Consider the following 26,958-nt stretch of genomic DNA (forward strand, 5'->3'; position numbering starts at 1 on the left):
TCCCTGGCCTTCTGTTCTAGAGTTCACTCAAAGCAGAAAAACTTCCATGCTCCCTCTCTCTTTTTTTAAATTTTTATTTTTATTTTGAATATTTTCCCATAGTTACAAGTTTCATGTTCTTTCCCCCTCCCTCAAACCCCCCAAACTCCCCTTAGCCAATGCACAATTCCACTGTTTTACATGTATCATTGACTAAGACCTAATCCTATATTATTGATAGTTGGACTAGAGTTATCATTTAGTGTCTACATCCCCAATAATATCCCCATCAGCCCATGTGTTCAAGCAGTTGTTTTTCCTCTGTGTTTCTCCTCCCACACTTTTTCCTCTGAATGTGGCTAGTTTTCTTTTTCATAAGTCCCTCAGCCTTGCTTTGGATTCTTGCACTGCTGCTAGTAGAGAAGTTGATTATATTCGATTATACCACAGTGTATGAACTTCTGTGTATAATGTTCTTCTGGTTCTGCTCCTTTCACCCTGCATCAATTCCTGGACCTCATTCCAGTTCACATGGAAGTCTTCCAGTAGTTTATTCCTTTGAGCACAATAGTATTCCATCACCAACAGATACCACAATTTGTTCAGCCATTCCCCAATTGAAGGGCATACCCTCATTTTCCAGTTTTTTGCTACCACAAAGATTGAGGCTACAAATATTTTTGTACAAGTCTTTTTCCTTATTATCTCTTTGGGGTACAAACCCAGCAATGCTATGGCTGGATCAAAGGGCAGGCAATCTTTTAGAACTCTTGGGGCATAGTTCCAAATTGCCATCCAGAATTATTGGATCAATTGACAACTCCACCAGCAATGCATTAATCTCCCAATTTTGCCACATCCCCTCCAACATTCATTACTCTCCCTTGTTGTCATTTTAGCCAATCTGCTAGGTGTGAGGTGGTACCTCAGAGTTGATTTGATTTGCATTTCTCTAATTATTAGAGATTTAGAACACTTTCTCATGTGCTTATTGATACTTTTGATTTCTTTATCTGAGAATTACCTATTCATGTCCCTTGCCCATTTTTTGATTGGGGGATGGCTGGAGTTCCCTCTCTCTTGCAATGCTAAACTTATTCTGAATGCTGTCTCACAAATGATTCTCCAGCCAACTCCCTCTGTATAAAATTTTCTGCTTACAAGGAAATCCACAGAAGTGGGAAAAAGGATTCAGAGGCACTACCTACAGAAATAAGGAAACTAGGATTCATAAATTAAGCAGTGACCAGTTTCACACCACTTCCTTTAGTTCCCTTCTCCTATCTGACTTTTGTTGTTGTTGTCATTTTCAGTCATGTCTAGCTCTTTGTGACCTCATTTGGAATTTTCTTGGCAAAAATCCTGGAGTGGTTTGCCATTTCCTTCTTCAGCTCATTTTACAGATGAGGAACTGAGGCAGAAAGGGTTAAGTGACTTGCCCAAGCTCACAAAGGTAGTAAGCGGCTGAAGCCAGATTTAAACTCATGAAGAGTCTTCTTGATTCCAGGTCTAATACTCTATCCACTGCATCACTTCTCTGCCCTATCTGATTTAGGGACCTAAGAAATAAGTCCTCATGAAGTCAACTAAAGCATGTATTAAGTGGCTATGATATGCTAGATGTTGCACTAAGCACTGGGGATATGAGAAAGGCAAGATAATCCCTGGTCTTGAAGAAGTCACAATCTAATGGAGACCACATGCAGATATCTATGTACAACAAGCTTATTTACAAGATAAATAGAAAATAATTAACAAAGGGAAGGCACTACCATTAAAGAGGATTTGGAAAGACCTCTTTCAAAGGTGAGATTTTAATCCAGGAGAGATAATTTAAGAATTATTAAGCTACCTAAAAACTATGACCACAGAATTTAGATACCATCTTTCAAGAAAGTATCAAGGAAAATTGCCTTGATGTTCTAGAGCCAGGAGGTAAAAGAGAAATTGAAAGAATCCACATTCATTTCTTGAAAGAGACCAAGAAGATAATTCCCAGGAGTATTACAGCCCAATTCCAGAACTCCTGGATCAAGAAGAAAATGTTATAAGCAGTCAAAAAGAAACAATTCAAATATCATGGAGTCATAGTCAGAATAACACAAGATTTAACAGCTTCTACATTAAAGGACCAGAGGGTCTGGATATGATATCACAGAAGACAAAGGATCAACCAAGAATCACTTACCCAGCAAAACTAAGCATAATCTTTCAGGGGAAAAAATTATACTCAGTGAAATAGAGAACTTTCAAACATTCCTGATAAAAAGCCCAGATTGAATGAAAAATTTGACTCTCAAATACAAGATTCAGGAGAATTATAAAAAGGGGAAATTCAAAAGATATTCAATAAGATTAAACTGTTTACATACCTACATGTGAAGATGATTCTTGTAACCCCTAAAAACTTTATCATTAGGGCAGTTAGAAGCAGTATACAGAGGCAGAAGGCAAGGGCATGAGTTGAAAATGATGAGATGATTTCTAAAAAATAAAACAAAATAATGTGGTGGGAAAAGAATGTATTAAGAGAAGAGGGAAGGGAGAAAGAGAATGGGGTAAATTATCTCACACAAAAAGCATGAAAGAACTTTTGCAGTAGAGGGGAAAGTGGAAGAGGTTGGTAGGGGAGCACTTGAACTTTATTCTCATTGGAATTAGCTCAAAGAGGGGAAAACATATACCTTTAAGTATAAAAATCTATCTTACCTTATAGGAAAATAGAAGGGGCTGATAGAAAAAAGGGCAAATTGGGGGATGTGGTGGTCAGAAACTAAACAAGGGGAAATAGGATGGAGAGTAATACATAATAATCATAATGGTGCAAAAAAAACTTACAAGTCTCTCTAACAAAGGTCTTGTTTCTCAAATACATAGAGAAATTAGTTAAATATATAAGAATACAAATCATTCCGCAGTTGATGAATGATCAAAGGATATGAACAGCCATTAATTAATTAATTAAAGTAATTAAATTAAATTAATTAATTAAAGTAATTAAAGCTCTGTAGTCATGCAAAAATTGCTCCAAATCACAATTAATTAGAGAAATGCAAATTAAAACAACACTGAGGTACCACCTCATCACACCTATCAGATTGGCTAACATGACAGAAAAGGAAAATGACAAAACTTGGAGGGGATGTGAGAAAATGAGACACTAACATACTGTTGAGGGAGTTGTGAACTGATTCAATCATTCTGGAGAGTAATTTGGACCTGTGTCCAAAGGGCTATAAAACAGTACCTACCCTCTGATCTAGCAAGACCAGTACTAGGTTTGTATGCCAAAGAGATTTTTTTTTTTTTTAATGAGGAATGATTGTGTACAAAAATGTTTAAAGCAACACTTTTTTCTAGGGGTAAAAAAAGGGGGGATATCCACCAATTGGGGAATGGCTAAGTAAGAAATGACAAGCAAGAGCTCAGAAAAACCTAGAAAGACTTATATGAACTGAAGCAGAGTGAAGTAAGAAGAACTAGAAGAACGTTATACAGAGTGACAGAAATACTTTATGATAAACCATGAAAAGCATAGCAATTCTCAGCAATACAATGATTCAAAACAATCCCAAGGACTCATGATAAAAAATTCCATCAGGAGCAGCTAGGTGGCTCAGTGGATTGAGAGCCAGGTCTCTCCTGGGTTCAAATATGGCCTCAGATACTTCCTAGCCATGTAACCCCAGGAAAGTCATTTAACCCCATTGCCCAGCCCTTACCACTCCTTTTGCCTTGGAACAAAAACATAGTATTGATTCTATGACAGAAGGTAAAGGTGCTGTTTTTTTTTGGGGGGGGGGGCGGTTAATGTTATCTACTTCCAGAGAAAGAACTAAAGTAGTCTAAATCTGACCAAAGCAAACTTTTTTCACTTTCTTTCTTTTTTTGTTGTTGTACTTTCCTTTCACAAAAAGATTAATATGGGAAAATATTTTTTCTGATTACATATGTAAAATCTATAACAGATTGCTTACTTCTCAGCTGAGGGGCTAAGGCAGAAGGGAGAGGAAGAGAATTCAAGACTCAAAATTTCTTTTAAAATTTTGGAAACTATTTTTACATGTAATTGGGGGGGATTAAATAAAATTTAAAAGATGAGGACAGCTGGGTGTCTCAGTGGATTGAGAGCCTGGCCTAGAGATGAGAGGTCCTAGGTTCAAATCTGACATCAGATACTTCCTAGCATTGTGATTTTGGGCAAGTCACTTAACCCCCCATTGCCTAGCCCTGACCACTCTTCTACCTTGGAACCAATACACAGTATTGATTCTAAGATAGAAGGTAAGAGTTTTGTTTTTGTTTTTTTTAAGGTGAGATTTTAATCCATGTGATAGATGGATGGATGGATGGATGGATGGATGGATGGATGGATAGATGATAGATAGATAGATAGATAGATAGACAGATAGATGAAGGATGGGTGGATGGATGGATGGATGGATGGATGGAAGGATGGATGGATGGACCAAGGGGTGGATTGATGGATGAATGGGCAGGTGGATGGATAGATAGATAGATAGATAGATAGATAAAGAGATAGATGGATAGATGGATGGAAGGATGGGCAGATGGATGGATGGATGGATGGATCGATGATCAATGGATGGATGGATGGACCAAGGGGTGGATTGATGGGTGAATGGACAGGTGGATAGATAGATAGATAGATAGATAGATAGATAGATAGATAGATAGATAGATAGATAGATAGATAGAATCTATTATATGTCAGGCACTGTGCTAAGAATCTGGGGACATAAATTCAAACAAGTTAGACTCCAAGTGTCTTATCAAAAGGGGGAAACTATGACATTACATAAATCGATTATTAAATCAGTATTCAATAAATATTTGCAGAAAAATGCTATGTTACTATTCCCAATTTAGAATTTTAAGAGACCAAATGAATGTCTAATTATGGAATTACAGAGTATACTGGTCAGGCAAATGAAGAAGACACTATTAGGAGGGAAGACTTCCTGGAGTCTTTCAAATCACTCCACCTGGATGACAACTTACTTCCCATATGTTTAAGACAAGGCCTACCCTATAAATTTATATATTCAATTGGCATATGAGGAATATTGAAGAATCAAATAAAAAGAAGGCGGCCAGTTTGGCTAGATCATATGAGGGGTAGTAATATATAATAAGGTTAGGCGGGATATTGAAATGTTTTCTCCTAACTATAAATTAAATGGAAAATTTTGTATGTATATGCATGTAGATAGAGCTGCACAATATATGTGGTTACCTGTCTCTGTGAGTTAAAAAGTAAGCATGGGGGCAGCTGGGTAGCACAGTGGATAGAGCACTAGGACTAAAATCAGAAGGACCTGGGTTTGAATCTGGCCTCAGATACTTCCTAGCTGTGTGACTCTGGGCCACTCTGTAAGGCTGTAAGATGCAGAGAAGGTACCATCCTACATGGATAGGCAGGCTCCTCATCTAGGAGCTCTATCAATGAAATCACTAGGCCAGCCTCTGTCTCTGAGATCACATATGCAGAGGACTTGGCTTGCATTTAATAAATATATTTTAATAAGTATAATTAAAACACTTAATAAATATGGGCTGATTAATGGATGGCTTTGGTTCTAGGTGCCAGCAGTATGGCAGTTAAGAGGAACAGCCAGAATGGAATCAGAGGGAAGCTTAAAGTTCTGATTCTGCCCGTTTCCACAGTGACCCTTATGGGATGGCAAAGTCATCCTGGGTCTGAGAGAGTTCCCAGAGCACAGTGGTCTAATGGCAGCAGCCAGCCATTGATACTGAAAGGGTCACTTGTCTTTTGAGACAGGACTGTGGGGCAGTAAGGAGGCTTAACTGTCCACAAGGGTAAGCGCCTCCTCCTGGGGGACTCCCAAATATTAATAATTCAGGCCCAGGTCCAGCCCCTTTCAAGTGAGGCCAACGTTGTCATCCGGTGGTCATCCTGGAGCACCGAAGTCGCCATCGAGGATCTGGCCTAGGCCGGCTCTCTGGAGCCCAGAACCGACCCCCCAGACCTCCTCTCCCTCTCCACGTGGAACAGGAAGCAAGGGAGGGGCAGGACTGGGAGCGGGAACGGGAGCGTGAGCTACAGCGTGCCAGACCCCCCATCTTTGGGTTCCATGAGAATGAGGAATTACCTGAAAATGTCTTTGGTAAGAACCCCTACTTCCCCTTGCCCCACTGTGTTTAGCCTCCAAGGCATCCTCTCTTCATCCCCTTCCTCCTCACCCTTCAAAAAAAATCACCTTCTGGACACAGGCCAACCCTGTCTTTGTCAGTGCTTTTTTAACCTGTGTTTCTTATGTCCTTACACAAACACTCTATAATCTAACTAATATGCAAGAAGTCTTCTCTTAAAATCTTATGGAGGGGGCAGCCAGGTGGCTCAGTGGATGGAGAGCCAGCCCTAGATACTGGAGGTCCTGGGTTCAAATTTGACCTCAGACATTGCCTTGCTGTATGATCCTGGGCAAGTCACTTAACCCCCATTGTGTGGCCCTTACCACTCTTCTGCCTTGGACCCAATACTCAGTATTGATATTAAAGATGAAAGGTAAGAGTTTAAAAAAAAAAACTCTGGAGATGTTTATAACTGGAATATAACTGGTTTAAATATATTTTAATAGAAATAGCTCACTTTTAAGTAACATTTTAAAGTTTACAAAGTCCTTTTCTCACACTAAGCCAATGAAGTAAACAGACTAACATAATTATCCCCTCTCTCAGCCCACCCTAGGAAGAAGGTGTCTGAGAATTCATCATTGGCATAGACAAGGGAAATCTTCAATAAAGGCAAGATTTGTTTTGGAGGAATAAACCCCTAACAGTGCCGGGAACAAGCAGATGAGATTAAATGTTGGTGATAATCAACTGACCTCATTTTGCATGGTGGAACTGAAGCAGTGTGATAAGACAATGGGGAAGATATTGAAGCCCTCTTTGTTTTTGTTTGTTTGTTTGTTTTAATTCAAAAGCAGTGGGTTTAGGGAGATCTTGAGAAAATGTAAACTCTAGGAGTGCAGGGACTATTTCATTTTTGCATTTGATGCCTGGCATTTAGTCCTCATTGTTGTTGGGTCATGGAGGACTCTCCATGACTCCATTTGGGGTTTTCTTAGCAAAGATACTGGAGTGGTTTGCCACTTCCTCCTATCTCCTTTTATAGATGAGGAAACTGAGGCCAACAGGGTGAAGTGACTTATCCAGGGTAACAAAGCCAGTAAGTGTCCAGAGCCAGATTTGAATTCATGAAGATGAATCTTCCTGATTCCTAGGCCAGCACTCTATCCATTTCACCACCACCTAGCTTCCCCTGGCATTTAATAGGCCCTTGCTAATTAGCTTGTTGGTTAACTGACTGACAGTGGGTAGAAGTCTATAGTTTTGCAGAGAGAATGCCTGTGGAATAAGATACAAAGAGAGAATTTCCTAAGTGGGACAAATACAATGTAATGGGGAGGGGATTGTTGCAATGTGTGAGAAAGTAATCCTTTTGGTTTATCTTCCCAAACTTAACCCCTGAAAAATATTAACTCATAACTAGCAGTTCTAGGCCAGGGTCAGAAAGTGAAGAACAGCCATTTCAATTCAGTAAACACTTATTAATCATCTGCTTTGTTCAGGGCACCATCAGAGGTGCTGCAATATGCCCGGCCCTGCAGAAGGAAAAGCTAGGAAGACAAAGATAAAAACAGAACAGTCTCTGCCCCCAGGGAACTTATATTCCACTGGAGATACAGGCACACATTGAGCTAAATACAAAGCATTTAGAAAGAAATTTCAAATTTCAAAAGGGAGAGAATGCAGATATGAAGGGGAATAGGAAAATGGAGAAACAGGAGAACATTGAGTAGGAGGCACCTGAGATGTGCTGTGTATACCATGTAGGAGGCTTGTTTGTGAAGAGCTTGACATTCTGAAAAATGAAAAATGAAAAGATATCTCAAATCATTCAGCAAACATTTATTAAGTACCTACAGTCATTGTGTTAGACGTTGGGGGAAGTGGGTGTCATAAAGTTCAAAATAAAACACATTCCCTTGCCTTCAGCTTAGCAGACTCAGATCTTACAGTCTCTAAAAGCTGACGGAAGAGAAAAAATTTTCTCCCTAATAATCAGACAGCAAAAAGAATGGGCTTTAAATTCACTTAGTGCAGACAGGGAAAAGTGTTGCTATAATTATATAAAGTTTGTTTTCTGTGCCCTAATTTGCCTACTTCCTCTTTCTGGCCCTTCAACACTCACTCCCTGATACAAATACACAGAACTCACAGAGAAGCAATGTTCAGCTAAACTGATTCACACTAACATGCTAACGACAATCTGTCGTTAAAAAAAAAAAATAACAAAATAAGGCAATTTCTAACACAAAGTAATTAAACCAGAGTGGTAGAATTTCAATTATCAACCAGGCCAGATTCCATTTTGGAGCGGGACCTCAAAATTATATCACAAAGGGCATCTATTTTGCTCAAGTCAACACTGGTCCTCTCATAGGACTCACCTGACAACCCTTTAATTAGAGATAATATAAGGTACTTTGTAAGTTTTAAAGCACTATGTAAAAAAGTCAGCTATTTATATTAGTAACAGTTGGAAAGGTAGAAGCAATGGGGAGCCATGGTTACTGCAAACTTCATTATGGGGCCTGGAATATCCAATAGTTTGGCTCCAGTGAAGAAAGAGTAAAGAAAAACTGGGATAGTTTGTTTTTTTGTTTTTTTTAATTTTTTAAACCCTTAACTTCTGTGCATTGACTTATAGGTGGAAGAGTGGTAAGGGGTAGGCAATGGGGGTCAAGTGACTTGCCCAGGGTCACACAGCTGGGAAGTGTCTGAGGCCGGATTTGAACCTAGGACCTCCTGTCTCTAGGCCTGGCTCTCAATCCACTGAGCTACCCAGCTGCTCCTGGGATAGGTTTTTTTTTTAAGTAATCTTTTCTATCTTGTTAAGTCTCTTCTGTTGGTGCAAGTAAAATGTTTTCTTTCCATGTACATACGATTTGTATTACTTGGCACATCAACAGTTATACTTCTCTTAAAAGCTACAACTGGAAATGAAGAAACATCTCCCTAAAACAAGTCCAAAAGTACTGGTTCTGAAATCAGGGGATTGGGCTTGAACATAGACAGTTTAGGCCTTAGGGCAAGTAAGTAGTGTGTAAAACACCAAGCCTGGAGGCAGAAGGATCTGAGTTTAAATCCCACTCTTGACACTTATTAGCCGTGACCTTTGGCCAGTCACTTCACCCTGTTTGCCTCACTTTCCTCATCTATAAAATGAGCTGGAGAAGGAAATAGCAAACCACTCCAGTATCTTTGCTAAGAAAACTCCAAATGGGGTTAGGAAGAGGCAGATAGGACTGAAACAGCCTAAAAAGAAAGCAGAACTAGATAATATAGTGGATGGAGTACTAACTAGACTTTAATTCAGAAAGGTCTTAAATAATTCCCAGCAGTGTCACTTAACTCCTGTCCGGCTCGGTTTTCTCATCTGTAAAATGAGGATAATAGCACCCTCACACACCCAGGGTTAAGGATCAGAAAAGCACTTGCAAACCTTAACGTGCTGTATAAATATTTGCTATCATTAGTATTGTAACTCCTACCTTAAGTTTTGACCCGTCTGGCCCGAGGTTAGTCAATTAATAAGTCTTCTCTGCCAATTTTGGTTCTATGTGAATAAGAAAACAAAGCCAGAAGAATTGCAAAGGATCCAGCGCAATGAGAGGGGCAAGGAAAAAGCCTTTGGCTTGGAGCATTTCTTGTCAGGGACAGAAGGAATAAATAGGTATTTATTTATCTACATATCGCGCAAGGGAACAATCCCACAGCCTGGAAGCGAGATTGCAGAGCCTCCGAAGCTGCCAGTCAATCACTAGTCACTAAAACGTTATCGAGCGCCTACTACGCACCAAGTCAGAGCTAAGTGTCCGGCTCGCTTCCGGCCAGGACCTTTAACCTTCGCCAGGCCAGGCTCTAGGATCCCACAGTGGGGGAGTGGAGGGCAGGGTAGGTGGGGACGCGGGGTCCCGGGAACACGCCTTCCAAGCACTGACACGTATTTCAGACGCGGCGGCCGTGCAGCGCTCCCCGCCCCTTTCCTTTATCCTTTCCCGGGCCGCGGGGCTAGCAGTAGCTGCAGTCCAACCTCAGAGCTCGCCGCGGGAGACTCCCGCGCTCGCTACCCCTACGCGCCCTCCGTTAGGGCCCGCCCGATTGCGCGCGCACCGTGAGAGCTGCGGTCTGACGTGCAGAGCTGCTACCCCTGTGTGGCCATGGAGGTCTTGGGCCAGCCCCATGGTCAGCGCCGCCGAGGCGTAGGGGAAGCCCCGGAGACTGTCGCGCAGCTGCTGCTGGGCCTGCTGCTGCTGCAGGCCGCGGCCGTGCTAGGCAAAGCAGCCGAGGAACCGGCCGAGCATCAGCGGCCCCGGGCCCCCGACGGCGAGTGCCACTTCTACGCTGGGGGCCAAGTGTACCCCGGGGAGGCGTCCCGCGTACCGGTCACGGACCACTCTCTGCACCTCAGCAAGGCAAAGAGTAGGTGCTGCCCCTGGGGGGCACGTGGGAGCCAGAGGCGGGGGGAGGGACGGCCCCCCCAAAAAACCACAGGACAGCTTGGAGGGGCGAGGAGAAAATTTGGGGAAGCGCCGAGGATGTTGCGTCAAGCGAAGCACTTCCTCTATGAGCCCACCGCAGGCCCAGATTAGCACTACCTCACTGTCCCCAAAAGCTGTTTGGTGCCCCAGTCTTGGGCTTATTTAGGCCATTCTCATGTGGGAAGACAGAGAACACGAGGGTGAGGGGAGCTAAAGACTAGGGCTGATCCGATTTCAGGACAAGTCGTTTTGAGCCTCAGATTCCCCATCTGCAAAATGAATGGAGCAGACTAGTTGGCCTTTAAATTCCAATCCAATTCTAAATCAGTAATATTGTGAGAAGATAGTGAAGATGATGAATAATTGTTATTCAGGGTGAAATAAAATGGTAGGCTAAGCTACTACCTCCATTTCCCCAACTGCAGCAAACGGGGGCTGGACTAGATGTCTAGATTACTTTCCTGTCCCAAATACTTGGCTCTATTTTTGTTTAAAGTGAAATTAATTGATAGACTAAAAATTTACTCAAAGATTAAATTAGCATCTGACCTATAGACTGAAAAGCAGTTTTTTTAAAAGCTAGTTTCATTTCTTATTTTTATTAAAATCTGATAAGGACAGCCTGTTAATTAGATTCCTTTCTAGACCCATAACTTTAATGTTTCTTATTGCTTTTTAGTGTTTCCCAAAACCATACGGTAAACCAGAGGGACCAGTGGATTAGATTAAATGGATTGGAGCAGCTGGTAATAACAAATTAAGGTTCATAAACCTTTGTACCCAGCCAATTTGAACTTTTAACTATTTGCCTTTCTGATTAGTATAGAGAAGGACACGTCAGTGAAATTTTACTAGATTCAAGCACTGAAAAAAGATAACATCCCCTCCTGCAGTGTTTAAAACTGTAATACTCCGGGGGGAAACTAAGCATAGTGTTTTATATTTTTTTGATATTAGTTTTAGATCAGATATATATTTGTATTTATTTGTAATTAGCACAGTACTGAAGCCACTTAAAAGATTCTTATGAATTTTGGTTAAAAATCCTGATTAAATCCCTGAGGACTGTAGCAGAGAGGCTCCCTTTTAGTTTAGAAAAGACAAGTGCCTTGTAATAGAAGAGGAACATTTGAGATAATTTGTAAACCTTCAAATCTAGTATAAATGTAAGCTGTTATTATTACCACCACCAACTGGCTACATTCTCAAATTGCAGGAATAAATATATGAGATAAATCTCCCACAACTGGAATAAGTCCAAGAGTTACAAGTCGAGCTCCAGTTTTGCTTTCTAAAAACTTTTATTTTCAAGTTATCATGTATAATTCTTTATATATACATGCTTCCAGCATCCAGTAATCCAGTACTCTGATGGAATATTGTGGCATGGAGGTGATTCCCAAGAACTGTGCCAATAACCTGGTAATTTTTTGGCAGATGCTAACAGACTGGAAAACTTTTAAGTGTGGGCCCAAGTGATGGATAGGTTTGTAATTCTCTTGTCTGAAGACAAGTCCTGCTAAATTCAGAGATATTATCACCAGTTTTTCTGGGTGATCATTTTTTTAGCCATAGTACCTTTCAAGGAAAATATATTATTTTTTTAAGTTAGTTTATTTAATTAATTTGGAATATTTTCCCAGGGTTACATGAGTCATGTTCTTTCCCTCCCCTCTCCTCCACCCACCTCCCTCCCATAGCCAACAAGCAATTCCACTGGGTTTTTCATGTGTCATTGATCTAGACCTATTTCCATATTATTAATATTTGCACTAGAGTGATCGCTTAGAGTCTATGTAGACCCCAGTCATATCCCCATCGAACCATGTGATCAAGCAGTTGTTTTTCTTCTGAGTTTCTACTCCCACAGTTCTTTCCCTAGTTGTGGATAGTGTTCTTTCTCATAGGTCCCTCAGAATTCTCCTGGATCATTGCATTGCTGCTAGCTAGTAGAGAAGTTTATTATGTTTGATTGTGCCACAGTGTATCCATTTCTGTGTATAATGTTCTGGTTCTGCTCGTTTCACTCTGCATCCGTTCCTGGAAGTCTTTCCAGTTCACATGGAGTTCCTCCAGTTCATTATTCCTTATAGCACAATAGTATTCCATCACCAACAGATACCACAATTTGTTCGGCCATTCCCCAATCAAACAGCATCCCCTCATTTTCCAATTTTTTGCCACCACAAAGAGCGCAGCTATAAATATTTAGTCTTTATCTCAAGGAAAATATATTATTGAAGGAATGCCATCTACATTGAAGAGAATTCCCACATCAGTAGAACTAAAGATCTTTGAAATGTATACATGTACTTGCGCTTAAATTTAAAATTTTTAAAGATCTGCTATATTATTATATAATCAGTCATGACTGAACAAACAAAGTGATTGTATATTTGTAAGAAAGAATTCTATTTCGAAAAAAATATTCTGGCACTTCTGAATTATTGTAATTTCCAAATCTTAATTGATTTTCTCTAGCCTTGCAAGGTACCTTGAAATGTTTATGGCAACTAGGCATTAAACCCCCCCCAAAAAAAATTATACCACCATGTGAGTTCTCATGAAAACAAAAAAAGTTTCCTCTTTGCCGGAAAGTACATTTTTACCTTTATAAATTTGCTTTATTTCTGTTTATTATCTATTTAACAAATTTAGGCTTCAAAGGACTGTAATTGGAATTCAAATCATATACTGTCCATTTAATTTTGTCTTAAAATGTTGTGTAAATGCTTAGAAAGTTTTTCTAAGTAATGATGAAATCACAACTTTGACTTTGCAAAAATCAAAACTTTCTGAAAAAAAAACTTGATTTTTTTTCTCTTTTCTTTCATCACTTAGGTAATTTGCATTAGTCATTTATGAGCTTTTCCATATTTTGATTCCTAAAGACTCCTTATTTCTATCATTTATAATAGTGTTTGGATCTTTTATAATAGTAATTATTAATGTGTTTGATCATTTCTAACTGTAATCCTTTTGATACTCAGGGATCTTTTTGGGCACAAGACATAAATTTCAGTTCAAATATTCTATTTGATTCTTTTCATCTATCCTTGAAACTTCTTTGGGAGATACTGTCAAATAGGTACTAGCTTTGTAGAGTAGGAAGAATAGGTCAAAAACTAGCTTCTTAGCTAAACTCTTTCCTAATCATAGCACCTTTTAGTGGTATTTGCTGAATACCCACCATGTTGGGTGCTATACTGAAAACATAATCTCTATTTTCCTGGAATTTCAGGAAACCATCGTTGTCATTCATTGCTCCTCCAAGCCAAACCGATGCTTATCTTATGCTTCATTATTGATTTTAGTGCCATCTTAATACACTAAGTGGCATCAAGATATAACATACATTACAGATTTTGTTAGCCAGAAATCTCTTTGAACCTATGAGCCATCTTCCTAAAAGAGAAGCATTTGAATCCTATCACCTGGTCTTTAGCAACTCTGTAGGCCTTGTGTGTTAAAGAGTTCATTAGCAAGAAAGATGATTTCCTAAGAAATAGCCTGGGGCATTTCCAAAAACAATCCAGCAACCTTCTAAGTATGATATAACTGGTCTGATTAACAATGTGCAATTTCTCTCTTTTTTTTTTTTAAAGTTTCTAAGTCAGCTCCTTATTGGGAAGGAACAGCTGTGATAAATGGAGAATTTAAAGAGCTCAAATTAACTGATTATAGAGGAAAATATTTGGTTTTCTTCTTCTATCCTCTTGACTTGTAAGTAAGACTCTCCATAGTACCATACATTAAATTTTTATTTAATTAGTATCTAACAAAGCAGAACTTCAAATTAACCAGAGATTTTTCTCAACATTCAGCTTTTAGAAATTATGCAAACTCATATGAGAAATTTTGTCCAAAAAATAGCTTTCAGAGTATATCCCAGGGTTAGTACACATTAATTCCAATCTCCTATATTTTCTTTAACTACAGTAATTATATTCACAATAACTAAAAGACTTGTAGTACAGGGGAAAGAGAGTGGGACTTAGAGTCAGAAGGGAGGTTTGATTTTGAATCTCATTTTTGACAAGCTATGTGAGTAACTTAGCTGAGCTTTAGTTTTCTCCCAGGAGTATGCTCAAGTTTGACATTTCCAAATTTTAAGAAAATAAAAGTATACAAAAATAATCCCTTATTTCCTATTTGAATAATAAAGTATCTTTTTGATCCTCCATTAAAGTCCTTTTAAAGTGCTTCATAGTATAGAGATGATTCTTGATGGCCATTCCAGGGGAACAAAAGATCTAGTAGATGCCATTAAGCTGAAAAGGGTTTAAGTAGAGATCTAATGATGGAGAGAGACAGAGAGAGAGAGACCATCCACCAATCTGTAATGAGGGATTAACTGCATCCAGAGAGAGTACCTACACTGTCAAAATTCCAGTTTGCTATATCTAAGATGCCAAAAAAGGAAATAGAAAAATATTTGTTTTGTCTGCCACAAATTAGTGTTACTGTTTCATTAGAATTAGCTTGGAATTTATGGTGTAAGAAAGGCTACACAAGCCAATTTCCATCAGTTCTTAAGATTCCTCCAAATTGAGAGGATTTAGTATTTCATTCCATGAAATCTATCAAATCTACTTTCTTGAGATAGAGCATGAGTATCTGTAATAAGCTATTTAGCTGAACAGAGCTGAGCTATAAGAAAAATCTAATCAAATTAATATTTGAACAATTGCAATTTATAACATAACTGCTAATAAAAGCCCAAACTGAAAATACCTATACTATAGAGAGGTCTGCTAGTAAATGTTTTAACAACCAGGCTTTCTTGGTACTTTTACCTTAATCTGTCTAATTAACACTTTTTCTAAGTCTAGATAATTAATAAAACAAAGCAAACCCCAAATGGCAGCAATTGCCAATTTTTGAGGTGTAGATGCTCTGAAAATTTAGCAATTGGGCTCTCCTGTTAGGAGTTAACTCCAGCATCCCCTGCATTATATAGATAAAATAGGAATGAACAATTAGTTCATTCTAGTAGTGAGAAAAATGGGCTCTAAGAGCAAAAAATATGTGGATTGATAAAACAGAATTTTAAAAAGTATAGCCCAAGGCAGTTGAAAAATTATTTTCAATTCTAATTTTAAAACAATTCGCTAAGAAACAAATAATATTCTGCAAGCACAAAGTACTGTCATCTTTCCCATTCCAAACCTATATCCAAAATGGATTCCTGAGATTCTGTTCCAGTAGCTAAGTTTTATGTCTTTTAACGAAGAGATGAAATGTCAGGACACCCAGCAATCCACCAGAAACAGAAAAATTGATATAGGCCTTTGTTCTGTCATTATTTTTTATTTGTCTCCTCTGAGTCAAGAGAATTTATTTGCCTGAGCTCCTGAAGTGTTAGAGAACCCAAATCGAGTGAAAGAAATGATATCATTTGCCCTACTTCCCAATATGTCTTCCAGTGAAAAGAGAAATAGCTTTTAGGGAAGATATAGGAATATAAAAACTAAATTACTTGGAACTTGAATAAGTTCCTTGCAATAATCAATAAACATTAAGTTCCAAGCACAATGTTAATACAAAGAAAAGGACAGTTTTGCTTTCAACAAAATCATAATCTAATAGTAGAGATGGTTTGCCAGTAACTATTTAAAAACAAGCTGTATACAAGATTAATTGGGAAATAATCAGCAGAGAGGAAGGTGGCATTAAAAGGGATTGATAAAACCTCCTATAGAATGTGGGATTTTAACTGGGACTTGAAAGAAACCTAGAGGCAGAATTGAGGAGGGAGAGCATTCTGTGCCTGGGGGATAGATAGTCAGTGAAAATGCCCAGTCAGGAGATGGAGTGACCCCTTAAAAGGAAAGCAAGAAGACCAGTGTCACTGGATCACAGAGTAGTGAATAGGGAGAAAAGGGTACAGGAGACTGAAATTAGTTCTAGGATTCTAATAGGAAATGAGTCCATTGGTGATCTCTAATAAGTTCTAGTACATGAAAGTTTTAAATTTAGCTGGGAACCATCTATCACCAAACTACATTTGATCAAAAGTTTCTCTTCTAAATTGATTACTGCATTGTAATTCACTATATAAAACTTTTTGAATGTATGTTAACACCTATGAGAATCTAAAGGTTGTTTTGAAGAAAAATGGAAATTATTTTGGTACTAAACAAAATAATGAATAACTATTCCAAGAAAACTGAATTGCTTTTTCTTTGCGACTTTCAGCACTTTTGTGTGTCCAACTGAAATTATCGCTTTTGGTGACCGAATTGAAGAATTCAGAGCTATAAATACTGAAGTGGTTGCATGCTCAGTCGATTCACAGTTTACTCATTTAGCATGGTATGTGACTTGCCTTTACATATTTTTACTGGGAAAAAAACCACATAAAATAAATTACAGTTTGAGTTCCCTTACTACAATAAAAATGTACTTAATATAAGAATATTCAGTAATGGATTTGTTTTTGAAGAGGAAAACGAACTGCTATTCGAATCAAATTAAAATATGAATGCTCAAGAAAACTACTGACTTTAAAATTGAGGCAAAAGTAAATTTAGTGCAAAAGTTATGAAAAGATGTCGCCTATGTTCTTGGACATAGCCGATGTGGAAATTTGACTCTCCTGTGTTTATTACATATACTTTTTCTTTTTTCAGTGGAGGTGAGGAGAGAGGGAGGGGAAAAAATTTGTTTAATTAATTTTTTGAAAAGGAAAAATGTAATAATGGCAAGAGGAAAAAAATTTATGTTTTAAAATTGTACCTATATTTGATTTGTGACCTTGAACTGAGAGAAAATAAAATCTTTGAAATGGATTATTTTGTTGACAAATTTTATTAGGGAGGCGGAATGATGCACTTGAGAATGATGAACTTGGAATCTTAGGACTTGAATTCCAATCCCAGTTCTTTCTTTGTGAGCCTGACAAATTACTTAACTTCTTGAGACTCAGTTCGCTCACTGATAAAATTGAAAAGGTTGAACTAGACCTCCAAATCCTTTTTGCCACTGGATACAATCTTTGGTTATCTAGTAGAAGCAATATCATGTTGGTGAAAGACATATTGAACTTTAAAATATTGATCAAATACCTCGTTAACCCTTAGTACCAGCTGTGGGTCTAAGCAAGGTCCATAGACCCCCAAAACTAAAAACTGTCTTGGGAGTAAGGAAACCTGGACTTAACTGGGCAGGTCTTTTAACTTGGAAGGGAATGAAAATAGTACTTGAGTTAACGACCCTATAGGATGTTTGTTAGAAAATGCTTTGTAAACTAAAGATGTTGCACAAAGGAGCTAGGTTTGCCAGAAAATATTTGATAAATCAAAATACAGGTATGCAGCAAAGATTTGTCATTAAAGGTGATCAGAAGGCACCACTCTGTTGAAGTGACACGGTTCAATTTTAACAGTATAGACATATGGGTAATCGAGTTTAATAAGTCTTTGATGTTTTTACTTTGTTGCATATAAAGTGTAGATAATTCCAAACTCAGAAATGTTGTATAGGTTTAGCTGTTTTTAGCTACTAAGAATCATAATCTCTAAGAAATATATACTTAATTTTTTTAAAAGGATTAATACCCCTCGGAAACAAGGAGGCCTAGGGCCAATGAAAATTCCACTTCTTTCAGATTTGACGCACCAGATTTCAAAGGATTATGGAGTTTATCTGGAGGATTCGGGCCATACTCTTAGGTACTTCCTAATGTATTTCCCACTCTACTTTTCTTTAAATGAATTTTCTCTGGTTTAATAACAAAGTTTGTTCAGAAAAACAATTATTTAGCTCTGCGAGGCTACTGTAGATGTTCTAAGATTGTTAAATTAATATATTATTAAAAAATATATCTATTATCTATTAATATATTATACATTATAGTCATGTAAATATATATTTAATATATTTTAAAATGAGCAATTTCCGTACATTATGTGTGTATAGACATATACTATATGTTGAAATGTGCTGTACATGTACAACATATAATATCCTGAAATATGCACTGAAAACATCATTGGAATGAGTGAAAATTTAAAAATATATTTCATTAAACAGTTTTCACTAGGGCTATAATGTTAAATTAGTGAATTTTATTAAAAAATCCTTTGGAAAACTAGCATAAAATATCTTAGATAACAGTCTTCTAAAGAACTTAATTGAATTTGTAGGTAGAAAATATTTTTGAGCTATGCTTTTCAATGCCAATAATCACAGAAGTCAATAACTAACTTTGCTAGGAAGGGTTGTACCAATTTTAAAGTCAACTTCTCTTTCCTTAATTTTGTGTCATTTACATCCAGTAACAAGTTTTCTGAAATGAGCTGCTTGAGCCAATGGTGTCTTCCATTTAGAGAAAAATGATAATGATTCTATCACATTTTAATATCATTAATAGTATGAATTGCTTTTCCAAATAATATTAATGGATTTTATCTCATCTCTCCTGCCCTATGGGTGTTCTAAATTGTTCAGGGTACAGTCTATACTGTGCCAGTATGTATCATATGACTTTATCCTTATTAGTAAGTACTGTCTTCTATCTAAATGAATTCGCCTATTATAAACATAAATATAAAGGAACACTGACGTAGGGAAACTGGAATTCTGAAAGATGATAATTTAACAAGTCACTTATAAAATTATTATCAGTCTCAGTTTCCTCATCTGTTAAATGGGGATAATAATAGCACTCCCCAGGGTGATTGTAAGGCTAAAATGAGATTAATCTTTGCAAATCTTAAAGTGTTGTATAAAAGCTAGCTATATTATAATTAATGACACCTCTTCCTAGTCTGATGCCTCATCCTAGTGTAGTGGGTACCCAAGGTTCTCCAAAGCTATCATAGCAGAGGACAAGCTTTTGCAGGAAAGGTTTGAATACAGGCCCAATGATGGATTGGGTGTCTGTCTGAGGATTATCCCAGCTAAGACAATCGTATGGTAATGAATATTATAGCCACAGTAACTCTTAAACACTCTAGAGGAGTTGAAATTCTACTTCATTGGAAGGAAACCTACATTAATAAAATTATACATCCTTGAAGAATCAAAATTAATGGTAAACTAAATAGAAAATATTAAGAAAGTGGAATAATGCTCAGAACTCATTCTTAACTTCATGTACTACTTGGTTTCACTCCATTCTCCAGGCCTTTGCATTGTCTGCCCCCATGCTTGGAATGCTCCCCCTCTTGACATCCCTGATTCCCTTCATGATTCAGGTCAAATGTTATGTTCTGCAGGAGACCTTTCCTAGGCCTCCTAACCATTTGAGTCTTCTTCCCTAAACTTCTACTTTGTATATGTCTCATATATTTGTAACCTATTTTTATGCATGTTAGAAAGCAAGGGCTATTGAGTTTTAGCCTTTCTTGGTATCCCCAGTGCCTAGCATAGGGCCTGGCTCAGAGTATGTCCTTAATAAATGGTTCATTAATTAGTCATTGACCTGTATAATGATGATAATTAAGTCTATGCAAGTTGCTGAGGCCACTGAAAGTATAAGAGGGAAAAGGCTGCCTAGGTCAGAAGTCTTTGGGAACACCCAAAGTTAGAGAAAGTGCCATGGTTGATGAGTAGTAAAGGAGCCTGAGATGGACTAGTCAGACAGGTAAGAAGAGAACCAAGAGAATTTTGTCATGAAATCCTAGAGAGGATCGAGTATCCAAGAAGAAGAGGTAGTCATCACTGTCAGGTGCCCCAGAAAGTGTCATGTTAGATAAGAATAGAAAAGACTAGAGATCTGCTAATTAGAGAAATGTTAACTTTGAAGAGAGCAATTTTAGTTGAGAAATGAAGTTGGAAGTAAGATTACAAAGGGTTGATTGGCAAGTGAGGGAAGGAAGTTGGGGGCAATGAGTAGACAGATTTTCTAGGAGTTTGACTGAAAAAAAAAGAGAAATGAGGCCATAGCTTGAAACTACAGAGATGGGAGGGTCTAGTGAAGGTTGAGAGACTTGTTTGAAGAGGGTAGGAAGAGATCCAGTAGATAAAGTTGCTGGAGAAGTTAGGGGCAGGACCCTCTGTCAGAGACTAAGAGGAAAGAGGAGGAAGTAGGCCACTTTAGGGATTATCTTTAGTCAATCTAGAGTAAATATCACTTTCAAATTCTTAGATATAATTAAGCAGAACAGGTGATAAAAGTTCTTGTGTGATGATTTTTAGTGTCATTTACTTTTACTCCCTAGTGTATATTTCTCTTGTTATTTATATAACTATTGGTTGTCTCCTATAAGATGTCAGCTTTTAAGGGCAGGATGTGTTTGGTTTTTGTCTTTGTTCTTGTGATGCCTAGCATATAATAATTGCTTAGTGGGAGTTTGTTGATTGATTGCTTAGCAGAGAGAATAAAAAATGGTAGGGCTTTTATTTGCAATTAAAGTAGGAAGGTCCAAGGGAGTGTTTCAAATTCTGTGTCAGTCATACTTCCTGGACATTAGAACAAGTAAAATAACATTACCCTCACTGAAAAAGAATTTGATTTCTCTTAATTGTTCTTCAATTTTCAGAGGTCTTTTCATTATTGATGATAAAGGAATCCTCCGACAGATTACAATGAATGACCTTCCCGTTGGCCGATCAGTTGATGAAACTCTGCGTTTAGTCCAAGCATTCCAATACACTGACAAACATGGAGAAGGTGCCCTTCTTGTCTTTGCTATTTTAGAGTTAGCAGCTATCACAGCCTTTTTGTCTTATTAGTTTAAAACATAGCAATCTAGTTTCCTTTCTTAGGCTGAAATAAATTTCAATCCACGAACTCTAATCTTCTGATTAAGTTGTAGCTCAAACCGAGAGTCAGCTCACTTCTCTTTGAGGACAAATTGAACTTATTTGTAAAATTCATTTAATAGAATAGTACTCATATCCTAATTTAACAAACCAGAGGGAAAATAAAAAAAATAATTACATAAAGGAAAGACTCCAAGTATTTAAATTGCATGCAATTTAAAATTGGTTTACTTTCACGATTTACTCAAAATAGCCATGCATTGATGACTGTATTTATTTTTCCATATTAGGTTCCTATAATTAAAGAATACTACATTCTTACTATGTTTTAATGCAACACTCATTTGTATATGCCTGCTCCAGGTTTTTTTTAATATAGTAATTTCATTGAGTCTACTTGTTATGACATTAAGTCCTTTTTTCTGGGGAGTTTTAATGGTGACCAAACGAAATGAAAATTTCAGGTTGTACAATTTCTGTTACAGATTATGATTTCCTTAAGAGTAAAACTCAGTATCTTGGTCAGTATGCATTCCTTTTTAAAAGTTAAAAGGGAAGGTCCTTTTTGTTGGTCTTTTAAATAGTTGTAAAAATCTTTTTGATGAACTAGTGAAACTTGCCATTAGGTACAAAGTGCTAACTTTTATGTGACTTGCATTTTAGTAAGAATGCTATATATAAATAGACTAAGCTCAAGTCCCCTAAGATTTCTGCTTTAATAAACTTTCTAACTAATATTTGAAACATTTAATTGACTTTGTTTTTTCATTGTAAATTTAACTAAGCATAAACTCGTAGGCATCAAAGTAGGCCAGTTTTCTGCTGGCCAATTCAGCATCTTAAATTTCTTATTGAAGGAAAACAATCTCAGGTAAAAATAGAATGCTCAGCCCCCTGGAAGAATACTATTATTCTATTATACAATTATAGTGTAGAAGTAGCATTTGGTTTCAGCAATTTTTTAAAAAATCATTATTTAAAAAGGACTTTTTTTAAACTTATATTTTGCTTTTTTTTTTTTTTAAGTCTGCCCTGCTGGTTGGAAACCTGGTAGTGAAACGGTAAGTTAAACTGATTTGGCTTGGGAATAGAAGCAATGTGGATGGGGAGGCAAAAACCAGCTAAATGTAGAGTTTTGTTTCTCATGGTGGTGACATCTTGATTTTGTTAATAAAGCAAACAATTCTTCATTGATGGACAAAAATATCAGGGGACAAAACTTATTAAGCCTCTACAGAGGGTAGTTAGAGTAAAGGAAACAGAAAGCCAGTTTGGATATGGTAAATCTGAAAGCCAGGTAGGTAGCTTTTTGGAACTAGAAAAGAAAATTCTGGAGATATGGTATTGGGATAAATTAGAGAAACCCTCAGCTCCAAATGTGGACACAACTTAATAGATTTAATACCAAATGAAATTATTTTCAGTAGTTCAAAACAAGAAATACATATAACAAGCAGTTTCAAAGTGGAAAAAAAAAAGTGAGTAAACCTGATTTAGGTTACACCTAGGCTAAGACTTTGTGACTTTACTCTTTGTTACCTTTTAAGGAAGAAGAGGCACTAGAGGCAGGCCCTTTAATTAGAGCTATCTTGTAAATTTTAGGATAAACCTTTGGGCAAAAAGAAAAGTTGAGAATCACTACTTTGGACCAATTCCTCCATTTTACTGTTAAATTTTGACAATATTTTAGACCCTGTTTACAACCAGTATCATTTCCCTATGGAGTGGAACTCATGCTTGTTTATTACAGAAAATACCAATTTGCTAAGGTAGCATAGCTAGTTAGCGCCAGAGCTGGGACTAGAAATCCAGGTCTCCCGACACTCGGTGGCACTAATAATAATTCATATTTATACAACTCTATAACACACAAAGCATATCTTAACAAAAAAACACTTGAGGCCATTTTTCATTATACCAATTCCTTCTTAAATAGTAAAGCCCCATGGAGTCAGTGAAAATTCCTAATGAAATGCAAAAAGCATATTTTAATGTGTGCTCTTTAAAGTATAGAAATCATGTCATGGTCTTGGTTTTGACTGGCTTAATTGGAAATGAGATGGTAACATATACATTATACACTAACAAAGGCAAAAGACTCCTTAAACAACATGTTAGCATTAAGGGAGATTTTATGACGTATTGGTATTTTTTTAATAAAAGGTTACTAAAATAAAGTGAATAGGAATTATCATTTGACATACAAATGGTTAACTTTGTATGCAGCTTGTCGGAAACTACTGTTGTGAGCTAAAATCATATCAATAACTTCTGAGTTTCCAGCTTCTCAGGCATTAATGTACTCGTACTATATTTTAAAAATAATAATGATATATTCTAACATAACAAATACTTTTTTATTCTTGAATATACCTTTTTAAAAACTCTTACCTTCTGTCTTAGAATCAGTATTAGTTCCAAAGCAGAAGAGAGGTAAAGGCTAGGCAATGGGAGTTCAGTGATTTGCCCAGGGTCAGAAGTACTTATTTACAAGAAAGCTATTGTGTCCAAGGAATGCTGCTAGGTGTAATGTCTTTTAGTTTGATAGCAATTTCAGATTTTAAAAATCACTGCCTTTTCTCACCCCCAAAATTCTAAATTAGAAAGACTCCAGTGTGCCCATTAAAATTTGAGATAATTCAGATCATTTAACCAGAAATGTGGTCTGGGAGGAAATTACTTAACATCTGTAGATACACTCTTTCAATGTGCTTAATTTAATTAGATTAAACCTGAAGAAGCTCTGAAAGCCTGGTGGCCAAAAGAAGAGCTGTAAGTATATTGAAAGAATTTGTACACAGATGTTAACTTATTAAATGAATTATAAATTTGTCATTGGAGCATTTCAGATGGCTAGATATGAAGAAATGAGTATACTTGTTCTTTGCAAAATGTACGCATCTGCTGATAGTGTCTTTGTGCTTTCAACCAAGTCCCTTCAACTCTCTGGGCCTCTGTTTTTTCATCAATAAAATGAAAGTTGGAACCAGCTTTAGGCCTATAATCTTTAGATTACATATGAAAATACAGTTTAAATCATAGAAATAAGCATAATTTTTTACAGACAAATGAAGAGTATCTATTGAGCCAAATGGTTTTCAGATGTAAAGATAAAAATAAATGTGTAGACAGTTCTCACTTTATGTAAATTTGCATTACACAAAACTCGATTTTATGTAGACTTCTCAAAGAAATCTGCATTCAAAAAAACTGCTATAACTTTATATTACTATGCTCTCTCTTAATTCCAGCCCTCAGCTCTGCACTCTGAGGCTTCCTGCCCACCAAAAAAATGTCCCTGTGACAGCAGAACAACTCAGAAACTGCCACTCTTCACCCTTCTGTCTATCTGGCTCCTGCATGTCTGTCTTCTGATTACCAGTCCTGGCCCCCATGTGTCACCTGTCTTCTTCTGTCCACCCACCTTGGGTTCTTCCTCATTTCTGGCCAGAGCCCAGCCTCTCAGTATGCCCCCTCCAGCTCTCTGTCCCCAGCCCCAACATTTCCTTGAACCCTGCACCAGCCTTCTCTCTCTTTTTTTTTTCTGAGAGTTCCCCACAGACTTTTATTGTGTCTTCCAGGAAGACACAGCTATGTCTAAAGTGGGGTTGAGGAAGAAGCCTCACTTACTGGGAAGAATTTGAAAAAGAAAGGCTCCAGAACTAGTAATGTTAAATAGTGGAGAACCCCTAGGGCAGGATAAACAGTAAAGACTTCCCCCTCACCTCCTAGGCTGGCCTTCTTTCCCCATTTTGCGGGCATATTTGCATTATGTAAAAATCATAGACTGCAGAATGGTCCACTTGCATAAAGTGGGAACTGTCTGTACTTTGGATATAATAGCATTCCTTCTGAATAAATTAATTATTTTCTTTTTTCTTATGCAGATAATTCCAGATCCAGCTGGAAAACTGAAGTATTTTGATAAACAAAATTGAAATGTTTGCTCTGGTCATGTCTAGCCCAAAGGATACAAATAAAATTTTAGTGGTTTTGATACAACTTTGTGTTTGTAGTGATTATGATGCACCTTAGCAGGAAGAAAATGAGGGGACGTGATGCTGCAGCAGCACCTCAGCCCAGAGGATACTACAGAAGCTCAAAGTGGACAGTACCATATCTCAGAGCACATATGATGGAAGAAAACCTATTGAGAATTCTTTTGTCTTTGGGAACATGAATGGGGCAATTACTCAATATTTCTGACCCTGCTGAGAAGAAGCAGTACAAGGTGCTCTGATGAAAAAAAAAAGTTCCTGCCATCATCAAAAGGCCCTTTATGCTGAAGTTGTTAAAAAATGGTAGTTTGGGGGCAGCTGGGTAGCTCAGTGGATTGAGAGCCAGGCCTAGAGATGGGAGGTCCTGGGTGCAAGTCACTTAACCCCCATTGCCTAGCCCTTACCACTCTTCTGCCTTGGAACCAATACACAGTATTGATTCTAAGATGGAAGGTAAGGTTTTAAAAAGAAAAAAAAAAAACGCAAATGGGGTCCATTCCAACCCAGAGTTTGTGCTGTATAGAAGCCTTAAAAATCTCTTATGAATTACTCAGCTATACCACAACTAAGCCTATACCCCAAAGAAGTAAGAAAAAAGGAAAGGAATCCACAGATACAAAAATATAGCTGCTCTTTCAGTGGTAGCCAAAAAATGCAAACTAAGGATCTATCCTATCGTAATAGCTAGAACAAGCTGTGGTATATAAATGCCATGGAATATTGTAGAAAAATTATCAAATTGAAAATTTCATTGGAAATGAACTTCTATGAACTGATGCAGAGCTATCAGTTGGAGAACAATCTATACAATAACACAGAGACTTGGGAACTCTAACCAGTCTAATAAGCCATGAGTCCAAATGAATGAGGATAAAACATCTGTCAGAGAAGTGATATATTTTAAATGCTGTAAGAGACACATTTTCAGATGTCCTTGAAGTAGGAATTTGTCTTGCCAGACTATGTACTGAAAACTTTTTTTCTTTAATTTGCTCAATGGAGAGAAAAGGAGGAAAAAATAGGAAGAGGAACCGGTTATTTACTTAAGTAACCCACGGCCCAAGACTCCCTTAGACTGGGTCTAGGCCTAGGGATTTGATCCCTGAGATGTCAGTCTTTCTTCCTTCAGCTAGTTTACCTCCTCTTGGATTAACCCAATTAAATCTCAAAGATTTAGATAAAATTTGTATCTACAGGATGCTTGAGCATAAGTGAGAGTCATAAATTCATAGATGTAGAGCTGAAAGGGACGTCAGGCTAGCCACTCCAAACGCTTCGTTTTACAGATGAAGGGGAAACCAGCTCTGAAGGATGAGGCAACTTAGCCAAGAATGCATTGGTCCCGAGTATCAGAAGTAGGATTTGAATCCAGAGCCAGTATTCTTTTCACTGAACCACACTGCCTGCTACTTCTACACAGGCATTCTACATACAATAACAGCCATCAGCAACGGTAATGCCTTTATTTCACCACAAAGAAAATGTGCAAGACATTCTGTTAGGACTCCTGAAAGTTGGGAACCTGAGGCCTTGGCCATGGAAATCTGTGATACCCAAGAGAGTTGCCCAGAGTCCCTGGATGGGCTTCCCAGACTAAACATATCACTGTGTGGTTGAGATCCCCACCAGAAGGCAAATATGCTTTGCAGCTTTACTGAACAGACAGCCCCTCCTCG

At 37.6% G+C, this 26,958-nt stretch overlaps 1 protein-coding gene and 1 long non-coding RNA gene across 3 annotated transcripts; one reads left to right on the forward strand and one right to left on the reverse strand.

Annotated features, from left to right (window-relative positions):
* Nucleotides 1-2,359: 2,359 nt before the first annotated feature.
* On the reverse strand, nucleotides 2,360-9,666 carry LOC123239542. The gene is made up of 3 exons (XR_006505732.1): nucleotides 9,585-9,666; nucleotides 7,837-7,891; nucleotides 2,360-2,463 (listed from the first exon to the last, which is right to left on the reverse strand). It is a non-coding gene; the product is annotated as an uncharacterized LOC123239542 (long non-coding RNA).
* A 440-nt stretch (nucleotides 9,667-10,106) lies between these two features.
* On the forward strand, nucleotides 10,107-25,286 carry PRDX4 (peroxiredoxin 4). Of its 2 annotated transcripts, XM_044666819.1 has the most exons (8): nucleotides 10,107-10,515; nucleotides 14,180-14,297; nucleotides 16,773-16,889; nucleotides 18,125-18,247; nucleotides 21,062-21,192; nucleotides 22,311-22,345; nucleotides 24,010-24,056; nucleotides 25,172-25,286. In XM_044666819.1, the coding sequence occupies exons 1-8, from the start codon at nucleotides 10,254-10,256 to the stop codon at nucleotides 25,173-25,175; spliced, it is 837 nt and encodes a 278-aa protein (XP_044522754.1). In that variant the 5' UTR covers nucleotides 10,107-10,253; the 3' UTR covers nucleotides 25,176-25,286. The 2 variants fall into 2 exon arrangements, with proteins under 2 accessions (XP_044522754.1, XP_044522753.1); XM_044666818.1 differs by lacking the exon at nucleotides 24,010-24,056 and having other exon boundaries at nucleotides 10,108-10,515.
* The last annotated feature ends 1,672 nt before the right edge of the window (nucleotides 25,287-26,958 follow it).

This window comes from Gracilinanus agilis, chromosome 3 (assembly GCF_016433145.1).
Source record: "Gracilinanus agilis isolate LMUSP501 chromosome 3, AgileGrace, whole genome shotgun sequence".
In the NCBI taxonomy this organism is placed as follows: Eukaryota; Metazoa; Chordata; class Mammalia; order Didelphimorphia; family Didelphidae; genus Gracilinanus; species Gracilinanus agilis.